Source organism: Patagioenas fasciata, chromosome 5, assembly GCF_037038585.1.
Source record: "Patagioenas fasciata isolate bPatFas1 chromosome 5, bPatFas1.hap1, whole genome shotgun sequence".
Taxonomy (NCBI): Eukaryota; Metazoa; Chordata; class Aves; order Columbiformes; family Columbidae; genus Patagioenas; species Patagioenas fasciata.
In genome coordinates, this window is record NC_092524.1 from 31667137 (window position 1) to 31691033 (window position 23897).

Genomic DNA, 23897 nt, shown 5'->3' on the forward strand with positions numbered 1-23897 from the left:
GACCGACCCTTACAGCTAGGTACAATGCTAAACTAGAGTTTAAACTAGCTGAGTTCTAAGGCAATCCTAATGCACATGACAATTTCAAGTTAATGCCACTGACAAATTAAAAAGAATTTTAAAAGGACACTGCAACAACATATGAGCATCTTTGGGGTTTTGCTTGTACATTTGTCATTATAAAAGGCATTGTTAAGTGTGAAAACCAATGTAAATGTTCATCTCTTGCTATTGCAGACTAGTGAAACCTGCCAAAATTAGTCCATAAAAAATGGCAAAATTTACAACATTTATGTGCACTCCTGGCTCATAAACCTAAACCAACCAAAATAAAATGACAATTATAAGGGATATGCATTATTTCTCTAAATGCCCCTTGAACATGTCAAGAAGTCTTGCCTTATTCTCCCATAGATCTCTGAATTCCAGTGAGATGCTTAAAAATTAAGGTAAATTTTTCAACTCAGATCAGTATAGTATTTCTCATCTTGGATATTAATATGCATGTGATGTTTTGCATTTCCATAGCATCTTGTGTAGGAAGATTTCAGAGCATTTTGTAACTAATAATCTTAACTGTATAACTATAAAATAATTTTTTAAATGTTGTAGAAATGTAGATCAAGAAAATGAAGATAAAAGATAAAATATTTGTGCCAACTAATTATGATTGCTTAACATAAGAGTCGCAGATTATCCTTCCACAATGAATAACCAGAAAATCATTAAATTAAAATTATTCCCCTTGTACATGTCTCACATCAAAAAATGAAAATATGCCAGAATGACACACAAAACTGGAATCCACCTTTGTACAGGGCTGAATCTTATTGTACAGCAGCCAGTTTATTCTGGATAGCTGCCATGGAAGAAGTGTTCACTGTCTTACTGAAGAACTAGAGCTGAGAAACCATAGAGATCATAATCTGAGGTCACTGATTTTGATTGTTTCTCAAGACACAGTTACACATTTAGCACGTTGTCTACCTAAGCAATGTCTTCATACACAGCCCTGCCCAGTAGCTGCTGCACTCACATCATCTCTTTCACTGACCTCACCCAACACTCTATGCAGTCCTCTAACAGGCAGAGTTCAGAGAACTTATCTGGCTGAAAAATTCACAGAAAGAAAGAAAAAGGTTATGATTCAAGGGCATTTGCGGTACAATTTGACCATGTTATAGAGGAAAAGTATGCAAATAGCACTCTGGCCTCACTCTTTAGATTCAAGTACAGTCAAATAACTCATTCTGATTTTTGTCAGCTCTAGTGCTGCCAGACTCTTTCTTCATGCTGCATGTTGAATAACTAAGGATAGTTGAAGCAAAATACTCCCATTCTCTTCCATAATATATGTATGGCAAGACAGAAGTTCTCTTTATCAAACAAATAAAGGTAGATCTACATCCTATATCCTCTCTGCATTAGTAAGCAAAGAATATACAGAAATTTCATGACATCTTCTATCTGATGTCAAACTAGAGGAAGCTGGGTTACAGTTCCTGAACTCCCACTCATCAACAATCAAGAAAGAAAATCTCTTTGCTTGATTTCTGGGATAAATGTATCATTTTTTATTTTTTAGTATGTGAAAATCAACAGCACAGATCCTTGACCTCTGCAGTTCACTAGTTAACGAATGCTGAACCAAACCACAAACAGCAGGAAAGACACAAAAATATATTCCATACCAAATATTTCTATAGAATAATATAGAATGACATTAAAATATATATTTTTTTAATATTTAACTGGATAAAAGCTTTAGGTTATCAACATGCACATTCATCTTTCATGCTTCTGGAACTTCTAGCTTGCTAAGTACCTAGCATCACTGCACTGTAGAAAAGAGAAGGACTTGCAAAAGTAGTTCAGTTCTTCAGTGAGCCATAAAGTACACAAGGTCTTCACTGTTGGAATGAACTAAAGAATCATGTGCTCATGGTTTCCATAGCAAATGAAAAACTGGAAGTTAAATTCCCAGAGTCAGGATTTTCAAAATTACAGCTTGAAAAGGATCATAGCAGTCATGGACTTACCAGGCAAAAGAAAGGAGAGGCTGAGAAGGCTACATATAATCCTTACTCCACTCAGGAGCAGCACCTGGCACAATTCTTTTTCACATGACAAGAAAGGATATCACTTCATAGCCCCTACAAATATTGCAGCTGTGTTCATTTGTTGGGTATTAAGGAAGCCAGAGAAGACCCTCTGTGCCAACCTACTTTCTTTGAGTATTGTAAGCAGTTTGCTAATTATACCTGAAATACATTCTGATATAGAGACAAAAAACATTAGGTCATTTTGCATTCTGGGATACAAACTAATCCTGAAAAATACTGAAACTTACCAACATATCATATTAATATTCATTAAAAGTTATTTCATTAAGTTCACAATAGCAACCAGCTGGGAGCTACTGTTCATCCATTTCTATAGACCGAGGGCAGAATTATTTTTTTTTAATATATTTGGATAAAAAGCAGCCAGAAATTGCAGGAAAAAAAAAGCACTGTGTTCTGAGTTAACAGACAAAATGCTGATGTAAGTAGACTAACTACTTTGTTTGCTTTGTTATCACTTACCAGTGATACTATGGAAGTTTGAAAGAAGCTTATGTTTATGGATTACTTTTACTCCCATGCATGCTTTACTAAAAAGAAAAAAAAAATCTTTCACATAGAAATATTCACACTGAAAAATACATTGGAAATAAAGGCAACACAAAATATAATCCAAATGAAATATTAATGGTGAAATGATGATGATGTGTGATGGTCTTGTGCATTAATGCTATGTCATGCTGCTTTACCAGTCAACACAAGCTCACATTGCTTAGCAAATCTCAGTATTTTTATGACTCATACACAAATTATGGTTAACTTCAATTATGATTCTGAGTCTTCATCTTTTTCATATTGAAAAGAAAAGGGGAATACAAAACTATGAAAAGTCCTTTTTCTCTAGTGATATTTTTCCATTAGCTATGACTGCTGATGATTCTCATCTTTGCTCTGTATGCTGCAAGTAGTGTAACAATTCATTGTTCATTCCCAGTGTAGCAATTTGACTACCTCTAGATCCCTTTTTCTCACATTAAAATAATTTAAGGTAGTTCATTTTAATGTGTGTTCCCAATTAAAAATCTACATGGTACTGATTATAGGAGCACATAAAAAATTATTTAATCTTAGTTTTGAAAGAAGTCAAAATATATTTTCTAGATTTTATAATCCTACATTTTTTCAAGAGACAATCCATCTGAGGAAGTGAATCTATCTTCCAGAACATCCAGAGAGGCTTGGTGCTCCAGATCATAACCTGAGTAAGAGCTCTTTAAATATTCTTCTCTCAATTTAGCTCTTCTAAGTGGGACAATGTATCTTCCTCACAGAGTGTTCCTGACTAATCCTGAACAAAATCCATTCTTATTCCCTAACTTGATCTTCCAAAGTATTTTTTAGGATGTTGTGTATAGCAGTATGACTAGCACATGCCCACTACCAGACTGTGCAGAGCAACTGGAAACGTTAAACTTTGCAGATGACTGCTACAGTGCAGTCCCTGCTATGAAGACAAGGCTTATTCACCTGCTGAAGTTGTGCTTTTGAGATGCGAATGACAGGGGGGACCTTGTTGCCACAGGGAATGACAGGAAGCTGCCTGTGACCAGTTGAGCGGGAGGAAGAGGAGTGGCTCTCAGCTGACTGACTCCTTGGTAAACCAGCCTCTCTCAGAGGGTCCGAGTGGATGGATAGATAGGCTATAGGGCTCATGGTGCGGAGGATGGGGCTTGAAATTCTTGGAGTGGAGAAATGCAGCAAATGAGATGAGTTGAGCTGTGAGAACAACATGGCAAGGAAGAAAATAAGGTTTAAAAATCAGTAGTTTAATAATTCTTATTTATGTCTTGCCAATACGCATTTTCTTGGAAGACTACAATTGACAATTCCCTCATGGGCTAAAAGCTGGTAATTTAAGAGGTATCTTAAACCTAATCTTCACATTTTCCCATCGATTTTTAAACAGCCAGTATCAAAATAAAAAGTAAGCATCCAGTCTTTAGCTGGCTCCTACCTTCATTCATTCAGCCAGTAACAATCTAGGGTAATTTTAAGAAACTAACACAGTCTGTTCCAAGGACATCCTGTACATAAAGCAGGTGATGACTGCTCCTTGCAAACGCTTAACACACCTGTGCAACAATGTTGCTTTCTGAGATGACTACATTTTTAGCATATACAACCACTGCAGACTTGACAAATGTGACTGTACAACTACGGCTGTTAAGAAATATAACTGACAGATTAATCAGTGAGATTAGTACTAAAAAGTTTTGTTGAAATTCCCTAAACATAGGATTGAACTATAAGGATATACTGGCCTGGAAAATCCATGAACAATTGCTTCATCTTGAACTACATCCCTCAGACATTTAGAAAAGAACAGAAAGAAAAAAAAGAAAAGGAACTGTAAAGTCAAAGTGTTCCAAACCAATAATTTTAGAGAAAGTACATTTTCCAATTGGTTATTGATGATTCTAATAAACGTATAACTTTGACGTACAGCTCTGAAATCAACTGATTCTTTACAAGACCTTTTAAGGTGTTGAATAGATATCTGATGGTGACATATCTAAATACCTGTAAATGAGACTGCTATATACAGTTTGCAAATCTTTCTTCCAAGTATATTTAGATAAAACCATGAAAGCAAAGATATAGAAACCTTTTGCAAGCTTGATGAAGGTGATTTTCTGTTTCCTAACATGGTATTTGCAATTCTAATCTGTATTCCTTGGAATCAGAGAGCACCTAGCAAGCATTTCAGTTTCCAAGGAAAAGGTATTTTGAATTGTGTCAATCCTGAAGCTTCAGCTCCCACAATGCATAGCTGTCTCTCAACTGGAAAAATAAGTATTTCCAGTGTCTCATGAAAGCAGCAACAGAGGATGGAAAGTACAAGAAAATTAAACAACTTAGAAATTGGAAATAAATGGGCACTTAAGAGCAGGTTTTTGCTAAAATATAATAGTACCTCAATGTACAAAATGCTTATTTCAACAATACCTCTAAATAATGAAAATAAGTAGATTCACACAGTCAAACTTCTTCTATAACCATGCAATATATATACATATATATACATGATATTAGGTTGTCAACCAAGTGTGACCAGAGCAAACTGTTGTTTAATTTAAACTGACAATGAAAATGGAATTAGCTGTTACATATTGGATTACTTCAGCTCCATTATTACTTCTTTGTTGAAATATCTGCTTGATAAATATATGTTGCAAAGTTTTGTACATGCACTGTATGGAGTTTGCTGCAATTCAATACAAACATAGTAAATCAATGAGGCCATGGCTCAACAACATAGCAAGTCCAGCTTTAGGCTCTTTGTACTAGGTCAAGAAAAACAGAGCTGCATGATGCAAAGTGTTGCCCCAGTAAATTCACCATTAATCTGGCTCAGTTCAAATTCTTTTAACAGATTAACTTCGTACCAGCAGATATTACAGCGAATCAGGTACGATCTGTCCTCCTGCAGCCAAAGTCAACATAAAGCCATTCTGAGAGCATCAGGTAAGCATACATACAGAAATGTGACCATGTGCCCATCACTGAGTCAGATCAAACTGGTATTTGCTGGTAGTACACATAATCTGTATTTCAACTGGAAAACCATGACTGATAACATGAAAAGTCATTCTCCTACCGATAAGGTTTTTTTCATAACAGCATAATTTGCTGTAATTTTTTATGCCTGAAACTTGCTCATCCCAAAGCAAATAACTTACACATTTTTCTCTCTTATTTTTTGAGTTCAAGTTTCCTTCCTGAACTGCTACAACTTTACATTCCTATTAGAATGCTGATGTTGTGTGAAACAGGTAAGAAATCATATTATCATCAATTACAGGAAATCCACATACACACACAATTTCAGGAAGAACATCTGTCTACAAATGGAGGGGCTGCAGACCAGTGATTTCTCTCCTTTAGGAGCAAAGAAAATTATGGATGAGTATATGAACCTTTAGTTTCTCACACAGAAATATCCTTGCTACTAATTACTGCTTAAATAGTGAGCAGTAAAGCCCTGAAAGAAATAAAGAATAAAAAGAATCAGCAAATTAAAAAAATAAAATAAAATGAAAAACTATTTTATTCATTCACCACTGAAGTAATTGCTTGCATATTTAACGAATCCACCAGAATAAGATAAAGGAACATAATTCATCATACTTTTGCCTACATGATATTGGAAGAGGTCACTAGAATTCCATATGGGAGGTGTATTCATAAGCACGATGACCATGAATGCCAACATGTCCTATTGTTTTAAGCTGTTTGAAATGAGTAACTGTTCAGAAATTATATTAAGCTATTATACTACTAAATTTTCAATCTCTATTCTTAGCCCCTTTTAATAACACTTTAGTCATTTGATTTATGGTCCTAAACTTACGTTCTTGGATCCAAGCCTGCTCTAGGTAGCAGGTGCAATATAATTAAATCAGCAAAAAAGTAAAATCTGACCCTTTGCTCTTTATTTGTATTGTCAGGAAGAAGCTAACATTAATAACATTAATAAAGAACAAACACATTTGATCCACAAATAAGGATTGCATTCAAAGAACAGTTTCAGGTGGGTAAATGCTTTGAGGAAGAAGGAAAAGGACTCTACCAAACAGCTCCCTGAGGTCAACAAGACTCTGGAACCGAGAACTACTGTATGAAGAGGTATATATATATATATATGTGTGTGTATGTACACACACACTCCCTGTGAAACAACTAAGACACTCACAACAGCTAAGTTCCAGTACCCACCTCAAGGAATATTTAAGTATATTATTTTATTATCAACAAAGGACAGAAAGAACAACTCACCCCTAAATATCCTCCTGGGCTTTGTTTGGCTTTCAAGGGCTAATGAAGTCGATGGAAGACTACCAGAAATTGCCATCACAGTCGGAACAGACACACTGCATAGACATACTGTTCCCAGTTTCTAAATCAGCCAAATAATTTCTATTTTTTTAACTCCCAGTTCAGTCTATATTTTCAGTTCCACATAATTGACCTCTAAAACAGCAAGCTTCTTCCTGCCATTGATCTTGCCCTCTCAGCACTACTTGTCCTTTCAGGAAAATATAAACCATATTAATTTCCCCCATTTTTGAGGTAGGTCATAACAAATATCCTTTACCTGCTTGCAAAACCAAACTAAAATATAATCTCACTCATATCTACTTCAACCAGCATCGCTTCCAAGACATATTATAATTAATTTACCTTGTTTATAATTATTTCTGCTCCCCTGCTCAGAAGCTTCTTCCTTTCTAGATAAAGATATTGCCCATGACTTGCACTGTCCAACATGATACTTGTATCACCTCTACTTTCAGTTTTAAGTAAAATAGCTGTTTCCCCAAAAACTCAAGATTGTATAAAATGGAATAGTGCATTTGCATACAAAATTACAAGCTGTTTTTTAATGGCTTTTGAAATAAAAACAACTGATACTTAGTATTTTGTACAGGACTAAATGTTGCTCTTTCCTATATCTTTTACTAAAACTAATATTAAAACATAAAAATTGAACAACTGAAAACAACCAAGCAATTGAAATTATTCTTTCACCTTTACAAGTTTCTAACCCATCAAAACTCTTTTCATGCAACTAATATTTCAACTTAAATCTCAAAAATCTTCCATTTAACAGAGATCTCCATTTTGGATCATGGAAAATGAATCTTGTGTAAACTACATAATTCACAAAGTATGACATCTAAATATAACCTTGTGTGAAAGATAAAATCTTCTGTATTTGAAATTTTACTGTTCAGCTACAGTTAATTACATTGAGTAGCTCATTTTCACCATAACGAGTATTTTCACCAACCACTCATTTATTATAAGGTGTGGAAGTTTCTTTTTCTAATGAGCTGCCTGTGACTTTCATAAGAAGTAGTGATAAGTGAGGTAGAAGTATAGCCAGGTTTCTTGGCTGAAAGGAGCTTGAAAGAATTGTCCTTTATATCACAGATGATGCAATACCGAGAAAAGGGGAGAAATAAACCCAGGAGCTGATTCCCAATCATTTAACCATTAGTCTCACTTCCTCCTGAAGTAAAGCCAAAGAAGTCTTTGTTTACAGTCAGTGACAGAGGAGAAAAAAGGTAAATGTTCAAAACCTATACAAATGAGAATTCTTTAGAAAAGACAGAGAAACACAAAAAGAAGAGAATGCAATGGAAGCAAAGTCATCTGTCTTAGTGAAAAGAAAACTCCGGGAGCAAAACAGTAGTTGCAACATTATCTTGGAAGTGAGAAGTAGCAACAATTTATAAAATCCAACCAATTGTTTGTATAAGAACCATTAAAAATTTCAGAAGAAACAAAAGGGAATTTCAAAAGAAAAGACTACATCAATGATGGTGAGAGAAAATAACTCCCTGTCTTTAATTTCAGTTAGCCTTTTCCTGAAATAAAAGGAACATTGTAACACAGTACTTTACAGACTCATTGTAATTTTATGTTTATGTACTGCAAATATCAAAACCATATATTTGCATGTGTATCTCACTGATTAGGAATCACTGCATAAGGAGCTTCTTTATAGATACAAGTATATATAAGTTTGCTTGTCTTTAAATGAGGCCAGTTCTGTGGATCATAATTGCAGAACTTACAGTCATGTCCACGGAAGCGTGTAAACACTCATATAACAGACTATGGAAGATCTCTCCTCAGGAATCAAGTCCAAGCCCTGATGAAACTAGGAATTTCTGCTACATTATTTTATTTTAGACACTGCCTTTTCCCTTGCTATCTTCTCATATAATTCTGAATAAAGAAAGGTTCAATAAAACAGCGACCATTTCTCTTACCGGAGTGAGTGCTCCTTCTGCTTGAGCTTCCATAGGACTTGTAGGTGTGGCTGCAAGAAGCTGTCCAGCAGCTCCGGACAGAAGTTCCAATTTATCTGTAAGCTGTTCAGAAGCAGTAGGATGACACTCCACGGCTAGAGCAAACTCCACGCCTGAAGTTTGGTTCTTGGCATGGACACTGTGTCCTACCTGACCACCCTGTCTGGGCTGCTCTTCTGGAGGAGTCTCCTCTAGAACGTGTAGTACCTCTGGCTCTTCATCTGAGGGACTTCCAGTTGTTTTGTGCCTTAAAGCCTCATTTGTCCTGAAGTCCTGCAAGTCCCGTTCCTTATCTATTATCACCCATTCCTTAGAATCAACCTCCTGCCTGCAGGAGCTTAAGTTGACAGCTACAAATCCATTGCTAACAACACCATCAACATGTTCCGGAGAACTAGCTGACACAGGTTTTGAAGCATCTGGAAGATATTCTTCATCATAGTGCCAAACATGGTCTGTGCGGGCAGCCACAGGAGCAGGAATGGGCATTTTCTGAGAAAGGGGAGGAACAGCAGCAACAGGAGTCTCTGTCGCAGCATTCAAGTTTTTCTGCACCTTCTCCAAACTGAAGAAAAGAAGGTAACATCTGAATTAGTTAAGAACTAACTAAATAATGTAAGCTACATTTGAGTTTTTTCAGTGGAGGAAAACTAGATTTACATAAAATTTTCTTGTACTATTTTAGAACAAACCACAATAGTTGGAGATCCACAATTTGAGACATATAACTGTGATGTCAAGTAAAAATGGGCATATGGTCTTACAAATTTGCATATATCCTAAATGTAATTGTAATGTATCATGTCGTATTGTAAATGTAATTACCAGAAAGGAGAATAGTGAGTGGATACCAATTCAGCGGTGAGGCTACCACCACATATCCACTGTACCTAATCTGTGCTACAATGCAGAGACTCAAAGCAGAACAGAAGAAAGAGATGTCTCTAGCAGCAGTTAGTAAATGCTTTCAAGAAGAACGTTATTGTTTTGATTGATTCCTTATTTATGCTTTGCATAACTTTCTTCACCAAATTCGAATTCCTAAGCTCTCTATGATGCATTTCAAAGGATTTTGCCATTGCCATAATCTCAGCTGTCTTCTCCTGTTCCCACTCTGTCTCTGCCTTTCAGTCAGATTTCACTGTGCCCTTCTCCTATTATTCTTTCTATACATAGGTAAATTGACTGAATCTGTTCTCATACATCTGTCTCTTCTCTACTTTCAAATTCCACTTTAAGACCTCTGCCTTCTATTAAGATTTTTTTTATGTTCATGCAACACCTTTGGGCATAACTAAAACTGCAGGTAGATTTCTAACTTTACTTCATAACTCCACTTCTTCTAAACTATCCTTCTCATGCCATTTAATCTAATCTCATGTTGCATCTATTGAGAAGCCGATGTCATTGTTCTTATTTAGGATGAGTTGTATTGACTGTCAAGAGCGTCCCACTGAAGAAAAAAGTAATACACATCAATGTTATACCACTAAGTCTTGAAATCAAAAATTCTCAAGTGTGGAAGTCTGACTTTAACTGTAGAGTAGCACTAATTTTTTTTTTTAAAGAAGCTGTCAAGTGGTGAAATGCATTACTTGAGCAATATTATTAACATAGCAAATACTTCGATGTAGCTTGCACAAGAATAACTCAGCAACTCCATTCCTGGTTTTCACACAGTAGAGGAAAGATGATAGCATCTTAGCTACATACCCTGAAGAGATCTAAGCATAAAAATAAAATAATTTCTTTACCAGGTCTCAAGAAATTTATCAGTGTCTGGCTTTGACTCCAACGTCAGGCGCTTCTCCAGTTCAAAGCTGTGAATTGAACGCAGCTTTCGCACCAGTGGAACATCTCTGTCTACCTGGGTGGTCTCTGAGCGGACACGAATCGGAGAACCAAGACTTGGTGCATTAAGCATTCCATTCACTGGCCCATGGCTGTTTTCTTCCTCTGTGGCAGCCTGTGCAAAAAGTCACATAAAAACGTCACTCACTAGGAGCAGCAAAACAGAGTAAGACAAGGCAGTATACAGTAAATACCATCCAGGTTTTCAGCCAGTATTAAGCCAATCTGTATTTGAGACTGTCCTTAAATTCATGCCATAGTTAAGGTAGTTTAGATACGCTCTTCAGCACACACCTACAACAGATAAAATACTAGTAATATACTAGTTCTGGGATGGTCTGAGAATAAGAGTCTCAAAAACCCTGTAATACACTTAAATTCGCTGTGATATTTCACACCCATCTCTGAAATTTTCTTTAAGAGTAGTCTGAAACCTGGCACTTGGTAGCATCTTCAGTCTGCTTTACAGTCAAGTGTTCTTATTAAAGAATAGTTTCCAAGCTGTCTTTATGATTCTCTGGAGCATTTAACAGTGGTATACACTAAACCTACTAGATATTTCCGTGACTTAGAACTACGTTTTAGTCCAACCGCATTCCATCTTGCATACTAACTGAACAGGATTTAGAGCTGGGAAATCATGATCATCCTTAGTTTCAATGGGTAAAATTAGTATAAATTGCCTTTGTTTAAATCAGAGCAATTATCCTTTTTCCCTGTTTGGTTAAAAAGGAAAAAAACCCACAACAACAACAACCCAAACAAACAAATAAGCACATTTGAGAAGAGGCCCCACGCCTTATTCTTTCCCACAATACACTTTTCTAGTAAAAAAAGTAACAGCCTCAAAACGAGATAGCTCTCCTAGCTAAAGAACGTTTCAGTAGTAGATCCCTCTTCATGTCTAACTATCTAACTATTCACTATCTAACTTCTACATGTGCAAGATGCAGGAAATTTGCTTTGGCTTCATTCAGCAAGCAAGAATCAAAATCATGTCTGAAGAACACAAATATGAATAAATTCCAAAGAATGTCAATCAGCAATCTACTACTCATCATAAAGACCTAATAAGGCATCACAAGGCCCAAAAACTTATCCACTTGTTCCAATATATAAATCACTCTAATAAAATGTGTTAGGTCTACCAAAAATCTTGTTTTCTTAGACTATTCTGGTTAATAAATGCAGGAAGACTGCATTATAAATTATATCTTATGTGCACTATAAGGACAGGAAAATGTTCAAAGATGATCTTCACAATGAAGATTTGTAAGTACCTTACAGATCCCTAGTTTTATTTTGTTTCTGTTTGCATCCATTTCTTCCCAAACATCTTTTTCCTGAGGACGCTGATGCCCAGGGGATCCAGGTAGTTTCTCTGGTGAGACAGCAACTGGAATACCATTCTCTCCATCACTGAGCTGTTCATCAGGAAAGACTTCATCTGTGTTTTCTCGCAGCAAATCTCCTGGGATAGGAGTTGCATTGGCAATTCTACAAAAGTAGTTAAAAAAAAAAAAACAGAAAGGTAAAAATTTGGGGACTCTAATGTGTTTCTTGAAATTATTTTCTACTCTAAATTATTTTCTGTTTTTAAAAGAAAGAAAGAAAACATGACAAGCAAAAGCACGCTTCTGTAGAAAACGAAGTCTTGTAAATTATTTAATATTAAAAAACCCACTTCTTGGCTTTCACAATTTATGTCTCTTTAATTTAGGCACATAACAAAAGGCAGAAATAAAAAGAAAAAAAAAAAAAAGAAATAAAAATCAAATCACTTAGAAACTGTTTTTTTAAAATATTTTCGAAGCAACTTCTGAGAAAATTTGTTAGACATCATGTCCAGGCTCAGTTTCACTCCTAACTCTTCTATACATGTTTTTCTATTAAAAAACATTAATTGCAACTTTCATAATATAGTTTCCTTTTCCGAAAAATTTGGTAGAATAACAAAACATACTGTGTGAGGAAGAGAGATCACTCAGCAAACTAAATGCAGTTTTAATCACTATCCTTATCAAAGTGCTGTTTTGGTCCAATTGTTGATAATCAAAACATAACTTACTGCTAACAAGTCATTACATTTTAATTAAAGTCCTGTAGTTCCAAAATTGTTAACTGCAGCCAAGACTATCAATAACTCCAGTGTGATGCTCAGTGTGATAATGGGACAGAATCATATGCAGAATCATTGTCAACTTCAGTGTGTTTGGTGTTGCACGCTGTACACCCATGTAATATTAACACCAGTTAATGTCTCCACTGACATTTATTTTAGCACTTTTTTTTTTTAATTACCTTGAACTACTGGGAATTTAACACATTCTACATGAAATTCTGGCATTTTTCAGCCACACTACAGTGTCAAAACTCCTACATCACAACCTTCATGAATCTTAGATAAAAAGTTGATCTACTTAAGGCCTAGAACAGGCACAAAATCTTCCTCTTCACCTATAAACACCTCTTAAATTCTCCAGCTCCCTGAGATGAGTATGGGTATTATTAAACATTGCACTTTATCCAATTTAATTACAGAAGGTCTCAAAGACCACGTTTAATGTTATTTTAAACATGACCAAAATCTATTTCCAAGTTTCCTATAAAGATCCATTCATTTTTCAAAGTTGTAAGGAAATTGCAGCTTGTAGTTTATTCAAAGCTTACAGAAGACAACAGATTTATTTCCAGGCAGTTAAAATCAGGACACATAATTTGGTTTCACAAAATATGATCTAGCTAAGGATGGACTAGCAAATTTACATGCTATTTCCTGAGCTACTATTTTTTATTGCTATAAATTTAGGACTGCAGTGCTGATCTGTCAGGATAATATAAACAGGAACCCTAAAAAGGGAAATATTTCAAATACTCCCAAACCTCCATTCCTCTATTTATTCAACATCCTGCAGAAAAAAATAAATTATGGAGATAATTTCCCTTTGGTACTCTGCAGCTGCTTTTTAAGGGATCACAGCGCGCACACATACCCAATTGCAGCCGGAGTAAGACGAGTGTGTAACTGAGGTGTGGTTGAAGTTGTTGTTGTTGTCAGAGAGCCATCAGTTCCACTCTTCTCCCAGTCAAATGGGTCACTTTCAATAACCCCAAATGTTTTCATGCTGTTGTCAAACACTGACATGAGAAGCTAAAAATTAAGAAAAAAGTTAATAAGCTTCATTTTTGTCTAAGAGACCAAGCAATTAAGAAGTATCCTCCTTTAATACTTCAACATGTCTCTTCTTTAAGATTTTCACTAACAATTTTCCGAAAAACCTGGAAGAGTTCTTTATACTAATTTCTTATTTTCCAACATTTCTAAGTTAAGATATGCAAAATTCTGTTTTATTAAAAAGAAAAAAAAGCCACAACCACAAAAACACAAAATAAAACACATTTGTGTTTTTATGAGTAAAGAGAGGCAAAGATACATCATAGTCTTCCATAAAAAGACAGAAAGACACACACTCACGCACACACATGAAGGTACAACTACATTGCTGCAGAATAGCATCCAATGGTTCTCCAGCAGCAGAAGATAAAAGAATATATTTGGCAATGCCATTAGAAACCAAGGAAATTAATAACGAGTACATAGGGAAGGATACTGATCTGCTAATTCTTACATTTCTGTCATTTTAAACCATGTATTACTTACTTTATCCAATACTGACATTCATCCCACAGAAACGACACACCGAAAGTTTTCTATCCTCACTTTATGCTATGAAAAAGCATCTAGAACAATTTGTGTCCATGACAGAGAAGGAAAAAACTTTGTCTCATTCTAGTCACTGGTGAGGAGGTTGTATCCATATCACATCATCTATCTCTCTACAACATTTCTAAAATTAATCAGGGTTTGTTTGTTTGTTTGTTTGTATGTGGGGTTTTTTTGTTGTTTTGTTTTGTTTGGGTTTTTGTTTTTGTTTTTTTGTGTTTTGGTTTGGTTTTTTGCTTGTTTTTTGTTGTTGTTGTTGTTGTTGTTTTTTTTCCTTGCCCTAAAACTCTAGTTTTCATTCTTTCTTCCAACCAAGGATGCCAAAAATTTTTCTCTGGCCTCTTCTAAAAATATGTACCCTGTGGCAACTTAAAATAGATGGGAAGTTCGGATCGTTTTATTTGTATAAAGTGGTCATATCAATTTTATCCTTACTCTCAAGAACCTTTGGTGTGTGATCTATCCCAGTCAGTTTGGAAACCCTACTGAAGTGCACAAAGCCATAGTTCACTCTCTGTCCCATACGTACTTTTCTTTATTCTCCACTTCCTGTAAACCTTAAGCAGTCTCTCTGAAGTCATTTTTAAGGTTATTCTCCTTTAAATCTTTCCTACAATTTCTGCTATAATGCAAATACAAACTCAATTGCTTAATGAGGTCAGGAAGCTGAGGCAATATGTGCCTAAATACCTGAATAAAATAAACATATGCGATATTGCCAAACCAAATGTGGATTCTGGGCCTATATCGTTAACTTTTTAGACTGTAAACACTTCAAAGAAGGGATCTTGACCATGTACATCATTGTTCCATGCCTAACCATAAATACGAGCAAAGAACAATACATATTTAAGATATGAATAACATTGCTAGAACAAACACTAGTTAAGAGTCCTGGTATCATGTTAACCCCTGAGTGCATCTGCTATGCTAGATACAGGCAGACCACGGGAAAAGGTTTTGCAAAAATCTGCAAAATGTCCAGTACATAAAGGGGACCTAGAAGAAAGCTGGAGAGGGACTTTTTACAAGGGCATACGGTGATAGGACAAGGTGTAATGGCTCAAAACTGAAAGAGGGTAAGTTTATACTAGATATAAGGAAAAGTTATTCACCATGGGGGTGGTGAGGCACTGGAACAGGCTGCCCAGAGAAGCTGTGGATGCCCCATCCCTGGAAGCGTTTAAGGCCAGGCTGGACAGGGCTTTGAGTGACCTGGTCTAGTGGAAGGTGTCCCTGCCCACGGCAGAGTGGCTGGAAATGGATGATCTTTAAGGTCCCTTACAACCCAAACCATTCTATGATTCTGTGATTCCATGCCTATGTACATGTTTTATCATTCAGGGTATATCATGTAAATAAAACATATTTACCAGCCTACAATCAAGGCTTTTCTGTGCAACATTAAAATTTCTGCAATCAGTAATTTTTTTACCACAGAAGAAAAAAAATCTGATTCATCTTTATAACTAGGCACACAAAACACTAAAAACTTTCTTCATCATTTACCTCATTTAATTGCAAACTATAGGATAAATTCTATGGAAATTTGTAATAAAAAGGGGGAAAAAAATCAAGATATTTATTTTTCAGGAACGCTGAACATTCTCTATATTTTACTAAGATATTTTTTACATTCAAATTTTTGCAAGAAAATAGTTGTTTTGGTTTTTTCAAATGTGCAGAACATACCGGTACTTTTAGAGAAATTCCCTTGCTAACAGGAAATTAGTTATCCCTTGAGATTTACAGTTCTTATTTTGAATCTTATGTATCTTGATTTCCCTGTTAATCTTACCAAGTAAAGCACAGAAATCACTTTTATCGAAGTTACAATTCCAGAATTAGTCAGAATGATTTATTTATTCAGCTGAACCAATTCCTTCTGGTTTTGCTGAATTAGTGAGTTGAACAGATGCCCAGTGGCAGACAGGCAGTGCAAGCGGGAAGCTGACAGGAGGATGTGAGCCAGAGGGAAGGCACACAGGGACAATTTGTCATGGTGTAACCTTAGATCAGTTTGGGAGACTGAAAAAACTCTCAGTCTCTCTTTCCCTGTTTTTCCTGACCTCTCCTCTGCTGATTTCCACATACTGGTATAGAACAATTTTCTATCTTTGAGTTTTATTTTTAAATCATGGGTCAACACAGAATAAGACACATATTCTACAGCATGTCCTCTCAGCATCTATCACGTTATCACTGAGCTGAGGCTATCTATTTCAGCAGGCAATACTCTCTTAAACAAAGAAAAATGACTAGTTTTCTGGTGACCTCTGTAGGCAGTGTCAGTCTTCAAACCTCACCACGTCTGCATGTTGCACTCTAGCTGTATATTTTGTAGGTGCTGAGCTCCAGATTTTGTAAAACTGACAGAACAGCTATCACTGAGAGAACAGTCTGATCAATTTAACTTAAGAAGCATGCCCTAGAGCCTACAGTCGTAGGATAACTCCTCATCCTAACAGAATACTGACTGCAAAGCAACTGCCAGTTGTTTTCAGAAACTTAACTGCCTTAACTCTTCCCAAATGGAAAAGAATTAAATCTTTGAACCACAAAGTATCTGCAGATGGTCCTTAAAATAACTTCGTGGTGACACAATCCATAATCACTACCAAGACTGCACAATGAAATCAAAAGAAACTGAAGATGAAACAGCATAAAATTCTGCTACTTAAAAATCAGAAAGACAAAGTAGTAAAAATGTTTACCTGGTAATCAGGCTTTGTAAAGTAATCTAAATTAGAAATGTGATCCAGAAAGACGTTAAATTCTTGAGGAAGATGTTTCAACATAAGCCTGTGCTCGTACCTTTCTTTAATGGAGCCCACTTGCTCCTAGGAGTAAATAACACAACAAACATAAACATGCCTTCACTTTGCTACAACACATTCACATTGTATCTTACAGCCATTCAATACACTACCCATCAGAAAGATGTGTAAGTACATGACAATGAATAAGACTGAGGAAGACCATTCTACATCAGATAGCAAGAGATTCTGTCCTTGCCCTCAGTACACAGGCAAAATAGTGCGCAAGCTTCAACTTCAGTATAAAAAACCATTTAATTTTCTTCTGTGTTTGAATGCTGCCTGATATCAAGGACTGTCATTAGACACTCCAATCCTTCTAAAAAGCATGTTTTAAAAATTTAAATATCTTTTTGCATCATCTGAAGTTCAGTCACTTCTTGGTGTAGATAGGGTCATCACAGTATACTGCGTAATGTTAGTAAACCTTGTTTAGTATAAGATGAGTAAAACAAAACCAAAAAAAGAGATGCTACTTTTATACCACATTGTCATCTACCAACGCAAAAACCACATCAGAGTAACCCTGTTTCAATTTAATTTCAAAATAAATTGAAAGAAGTAATAATAGACTAATTAGATGTTGCACTATTGCATATTGACTGATTCACTTTCATTAACCAACAAATAAGAAATGCCAATTTCAAAAATAATAAAAATATATAAGAAATTCTAAACGTGTGATAGGTGAAATCAAAAAGTATTCAAGTGAAAACAGGAAAATTAAGTAAGTGGCATATATACACTTACTATTGCTTTTTAAAACATTTGCAAACTAGAAGCACAAGACAATTTCTGCCTAGAACAGTTCATAAAACTTGATTGCTTTTTACACCATGACACCAGCAATGAGAACTAACACTAGGAAACACTAGAAAATATACTGTTAAAATTAATGAACCAGTGATTCTTAGTGGAATCATTATCATAGCATTCACTTGAAATCCAGTATTAAATCTCCCTCATGCTCTTTGGTTTTACTTCTAGGTTTACCTTATCTTTTATTTTTCTCCAAGGCAGTTGCCCAACCACAAATTCCACTAGCATGTAGAACAGGGACCAGAGGTCATCGTGCCGACCCATTTCCTGTGAAAAAGAAATATTATTCTAATGCATCTTTTAAATACCTATAAACCAAAAGGGAAGATAGATTCTTTGGTGCCCTGGGGACTTAAATTATTATACATAAAAATTACTATGATCAACACTGCAAAACAAGTTCATATAATTAAATCCAGCAACTATTTTAAGCAGAAACATATGTGTGAATTTCCATAGAAGATACAGAGAAACAAAACATAAGCTGAAGTGTGTTAACATTGCAAATTGCTATACTGGAAGAGGTTTTTATTCAGATTTCTTTAGTGTATAAGGTTAAGATGACATACCAGACATTACATATTTTATAAAACTCAGTAACTTCACCTTTTTAATTTATTAACTTACAATACAATTGAACACCAAAGGTAACTATTAAAACCTCTCTTATTTCTACAAGAAGACCTTTTTTACCCTTGACTACCATATATTATCCTTTCTTAAAATTTAGAAGTATGAGTTTGTACATAATAAATACACATATAAGAAAATAAAAAAGGAAATCAATAGCAACAGCATTACCGCCTGCTTTCAGCTACATGAGATTGCTATGACAGAGATTCAGATACTCACTCTGTTCCTATGGGCGTTGATGGATGCGTATCGCACTGTTCCTCGAAAACCAGCGACAGCTCGTGGCTGCCAAGGAATAGAAAAAGAAAAAGATTCTGATTGTCAGAAGTAAACCCTCTGACTAATGAACGGGGCATCTACAAAGTGAGTATGGAGCCACAACAAATATCATTTGAGACTTTTTGTTTTCTTTCAGTTCACTGTCTTTTTACAAGTTCTCAGCAGAAATCAAGTAGGCACCACAAACTGATATCAATGTCTTAGTTTTTTAAACCATTTATTTATGTCAGTTTTCATTCTTCACAGGTATCAAGTCCTGTTTACGTCATCCCTCAAAAAAGCTATATGGCAGAACTATTCCTCTTTTTTCTCCAATAATGAAATTATTTCTTGATTTTAACTATTTTGAGTTTTTAAATTCTGAGAGGATCTAAACAATAGCTATTGCTTCCACTTTGCTAAAATACAGCAATATTATAACAACCAGCCATTTGTTGAAATGTGCTAGCAACCTTTCCACGAATTATCTTCTGACAGCAAACCTTTTTTTTTTTTAAATGTTTTTATAATTCCAAAAGCAGGGAAAGCCACAGGTAAGTCTCAAAGCTGTGGCTGAGCAATAAATAGCAAGGGCTGCACTAAAGGCACCAATCTAAAATACTTCTTTATTTTCAAACTTCTGAATACCAGTTTTTCTTCCCTGACACTCCAGATATTGTATGATCATAGGTCAATTGGTGGTTTATAATCACAGAATATATTTTTCCATCCTTCTTTCCTTTGAGTATAATGTTACAAAAAGAATTATATAATTGATAATATTCATACAATTTAAAAAAAATCAAATAATGGCGTTATTACTTTGCCTAATACAGATATCCAATCTATTCTACCCCCTTCATTAATTATTCTATATAGCAAGAACTGCCAGAACTGCTAAATTGGGTTTCTTTTACACAGTCTTATCTTCTCAATCAATAATTCTTTTTGCTTCCTCTAACAGTGAATTTGAGCAACTTGAATTATCTTCCTCACCTTTGACTCGTACTTAAAGGGATATCGGTGATCTGCCTGCCTGCCCCAGACTCACAACAATTCTTCAGATTTTTTAAAATTTTGCACAATACATTGAAAAGTCTGGTTTGATATATACACAAAGATAACCACGATACAGAATGACTACCCTATTAAGATAAAACACTTCAGTCTTTCTCCACAATATACGTATAATTTCTTCTTACCCACCAAGAGATGCTAGACTGAGAGATATCATTTCGGTATGTCAGGAGTTGCCATTACTGTCAGTAACCCTATTGATTAAATCCAGCAGGATTATGCAGCAAGATCTTTAAAAAGGATTCAACAGCCCATATAATCAATGTCTGTTAGAGTGGTACGATGAGATCTGAACCAGTGTTAGCTAAGGTGCAGAACATTTTCTAGGATGTTCTTATCAGGAACAGGTTCTCAGGCGCAATTCCATAAATGTTAGGTTTGGCACATTATCATAAAGTTTAAATGGTGATTGGAACATATTTGATGTTCAGGCAGGACAGACAATTGAGTTACTATCTTAAATCTTGACAGTATGTCATATTCCATACAGAACACTACCCTGAAATGAAGCATAATACAGTAGTTGCAGAAATTTCACAGTACCATGCAATTATAAAAACAATAGCCCAAAATGCTTTGGAACTGCTAAATTTCAGGAGAAACTGATTTATTTTATTTTTTTTTTTAAAAAAAAGGAGTTCAGTCTCATTCTCAGTAATTCTGAAGATTGGCAAACCATCCAAGCAAGAATAATATAGCACCGCTGCCAAGACAAAATACAGGTAAATTTCCAAAAAGATGCAGTTTGATGAATAACACTTCTTCAGAAGGGCACTGAGAACTTAACTTTAAAACACCTGGAAATAACTCAGGAAATCCCAAGAATATAAAGTTTGAGGAGATGAAGCCAAATGCTTACTATCATCAGCCTCTGGGCTAAATGTTAAAAAGGAAGGACTATATTCTATTTCACTAAGTTAAATGTTTCCATTTTTCTGAGAATAATGAAAAACATGAAAACTAGGATGAAATGAGGCTTTATTCTTAGGGTAACAACTTCAGTTTCTACTTGATAACTAACAAAAAAACCCATTCCAGTTGCTTGACAGGGAAATAAAGAGTAAGAAATGGAATATGGAATCTAAATTATCCCGTCCAGCTTACAAAAACTAACAATCTGACCTACTGCAGTTCTGTCCTGGGGGAGAAAAGCCCATATGAGGAATTTCATTAAGTACCAATTCAATTGCTCTTGAATGTTAAAGTCACTGCCATCCCTAGACATTCCTGTGAAATTATTTGCCCTAAGTTGATTTCAATTATCTGAGAATCACCTGGCTGGAAAACAAACCAAACCAAACCAAACCACATGAATGTTGTTTCTATATACTAGCTTATCATGAAATGAATTCTAAGTTCTTTACCCCAGAAAGGACATCTAAATCTTTTTACAATCTCTTGTGCTAAAGTGTAGTTTGTATAAATCTGACTTAAGAGTATATGTATCTCTACTAGATTTTAAGACACAATGAAATACCTTTTAGTAACGCAGCTGGTCACTATTTCATAGTGGTATGAGAATGACACACAACAATAAATTAATTCTGTTGTGTCACTAACAACATGAATTATGGCTCTAGTAGCTCAAATCAGATTTGCCCAATTGAGACTAAAATTTATAGACTTCTGAGCATTTGCAAAACTTCTGAAACTGTTTCAGAGCTCTTATTTCACAATGGCTCATGTAGTAAAAGAGAAATATTACAGGCAATAATAGCAACTTCTTGAATGTTTCACCGTATTTTTTCAAGTAAAATCCCCCTCTGCTATTACTGATCATGTTAATTTGTTTTTAGACATCTCCATTTTTTTTTTCCTCACCTGCTGTCAATTGGTGTGTGGGGGGGGAAGTAGTGCCTTGTGGAAACATTGCTTATAGTATTGTCTTCCAGATGGCTTATCAAAGAAAGCTGCTGCCACAGCAATTGAGCTTCCATAAAGCAAACTAGATTTCCTTGTTAAGAAAAAAAAGCTTAAAAAGTCCAATTTTTTTTGGTCATTAAGGATGACCTGTTAAGACAACCAAGAGACTCTACAGCATTTTTGGAGTATATATCTGTAAAGGGCACTTGTACTAAAGAGATGGTGAATCTTAGATTCAAACACTCCTGTGAATTCCACTGACACCCCTGATTAAAATGGATCATGTCTATGTTCCTTTCCTTGACAAATGTCATAATCAACATTCTTTTTTTTTTTTCCCCTTTAAGTTTAGTGGGCTTTTTTTCTTCTCATCAGTCACAGACTGGAAGCAATTGTCACATCCGGGTGCAATCTTGATTCCAGGGTTCCATTAACAGTTCACTCAGCAGTGGATTCCATTCTTCAGCTCTTCCACATTTAAAAACTTACTTAGCTTGCATTCATTCTATTTATTTATGGCAACTATTGTTCCCATGTTTTTCCTTCAGATAGAGCAAGAAAGCTTTTGACATAGACAACTCTCGAACTGGCATGGAAACAAATAGGAAACTAAAGAAGAGTTCTTATATTCTGGAGTTGTACTCTCTGCAGAAAAAAAAAGAATTCCTAGAAAAATTTGCATTAAATCCCAGATATTAAACTACTAGTAATAGCCATATAGATTCCATTATTTAGTTCCTTTATTAGAATAAGGGATATAATTTCTAAGAAGGATAGAGTTCTTCCACACTGACATCTGACACACGACATCTCAAAAGCAACGCTGAGATATTTACAAATCTTTTACAAAACTGTAACTTGTTTGGATCAGTTTACGTAAGTTTTTTCCAATATATTAGCTCAAGCAGCAAGCTGGAAGTCAGAGTTGTCTCAGATTTGATTACTATAACTAAATTCTTCAAATGCAAGTTAAATTATTTTGAAGATGCATGCATACGAAGTTAACCTTTTTACTGCAGTCATAGAAACTAGATAAATATGAAGAAAAAACAGCAATAATGGTCCTTTACATTATATCTGACACATCCATGGTTCTTCCTATCAGTCAGGCAGAGAATTCTTAAGTGTCTTTAGGTTTTGGATCAAGAAACCAGCTCAAGCAGTGAAGGTGACCTTCTCGGTGCTGCCTCTAAAGCTGAGTTCCAAAGCGCATAAGGGGGTGGGTTGAGAAGCAGCCACCTACATCACCTCTGTTTCCCTTTGTTAAAGGCAGAATCCTCCTTTCTTATGTTTTCCACTTTAAAAAAGTCACTTTCCTAGTTATTTTACCCAACAGGAGTATGGTTCCAGGGTTGGAACCATAGACAGTTCCAATTCTTTGGAACCTTTTTTCATACCACATGGCTTCAACAATTCACATTCCCATCCCCCCTTTTTTGTGGATATAGGCTTTGCAATTTCATTTACTGCCTAGCATGTGTTAGCACCAGTTTGAAGTAAATAAAAAATTCAGGGATCACCTGGGTAAAGAAATATCAAGCAGTTGAAATATAATTGTCATTACAATATAATATACATCTCAATTAGTTGTCACCCACACTTCTAGCTCTATATAAAAACCACATCAGATACTAATAAGAGTACTTGCAACTTAAGACTCTTTATTGACCCATCTCCTACCAATTGTCAGTAGGATACATTATTTGGACTCAGATCTACATAAACAGAAGTTGGGATTTCCAAAAATCGATTGCAGCTGTCTGATGCTATGCTACCCAGTTTCAGCAGAAGCTGGGTAACAAGCCGAGTTAACATCTAACAGTAAAATTCGACTTTGCTATTGTGAGTTCTAACAGACGTGATGACAAATGAAAATTTAACGCCAACTGCCTGTGCTATAAAGAGCATCACAGTC

General features: G+C 35.4%; 1 protein-coding gene across 5 annotated transcripts in view; it reads right to left on the reverse strand.

The window, feature by feature from the left end:
• The window catches only part of TTBK2 (tau tubulin kinase 2), a 111286-nt gene that overhangs the window by 20832 nt on the left and 66557 nt on the right, over positions 1 to 23897 (reverse strand). For 3 of the 5 annotated variants that reach the window (XM_071809231.1, XM_071809230.1, XM_065838667.2), the window contains 8 exons: positions 19004 to 19069; positions 18326 to 18418; positions 17231 to 17356; positions 13786 to 13943; positions 12073 to 12289; positions 10696 to 10907; positions 8903 to 9506; positions 3591 to 3839 (listed from right to left, as the gene is read on the reverse strand). In XM_071809231.1, the coding sequence (XP_071665332.1) occupies positions 3591 to 3839; positions 8903 to 9506; positions 10696 to 10907; positions 12073 to 12289; positions 13786 to 13943; positions 17231 to 17356; positions 18326 to 18418; positions 19004 to 19069 (1725 nt within the window). The remainder of the gene's footprint in view (positions 1 to 3590; positions 3840 to 8902; positions 9507 to 10695; positions 10908 to 12072; positions 12290 to 13785; positions 13944 to 17230; positions 17357 to 18325; positions 18419 to 19003; positions 19070 to 23897) is intronic. The other 2 variants (XM_071809232.1, XM_065838669.2) reach the window with 1 other exon arrangement.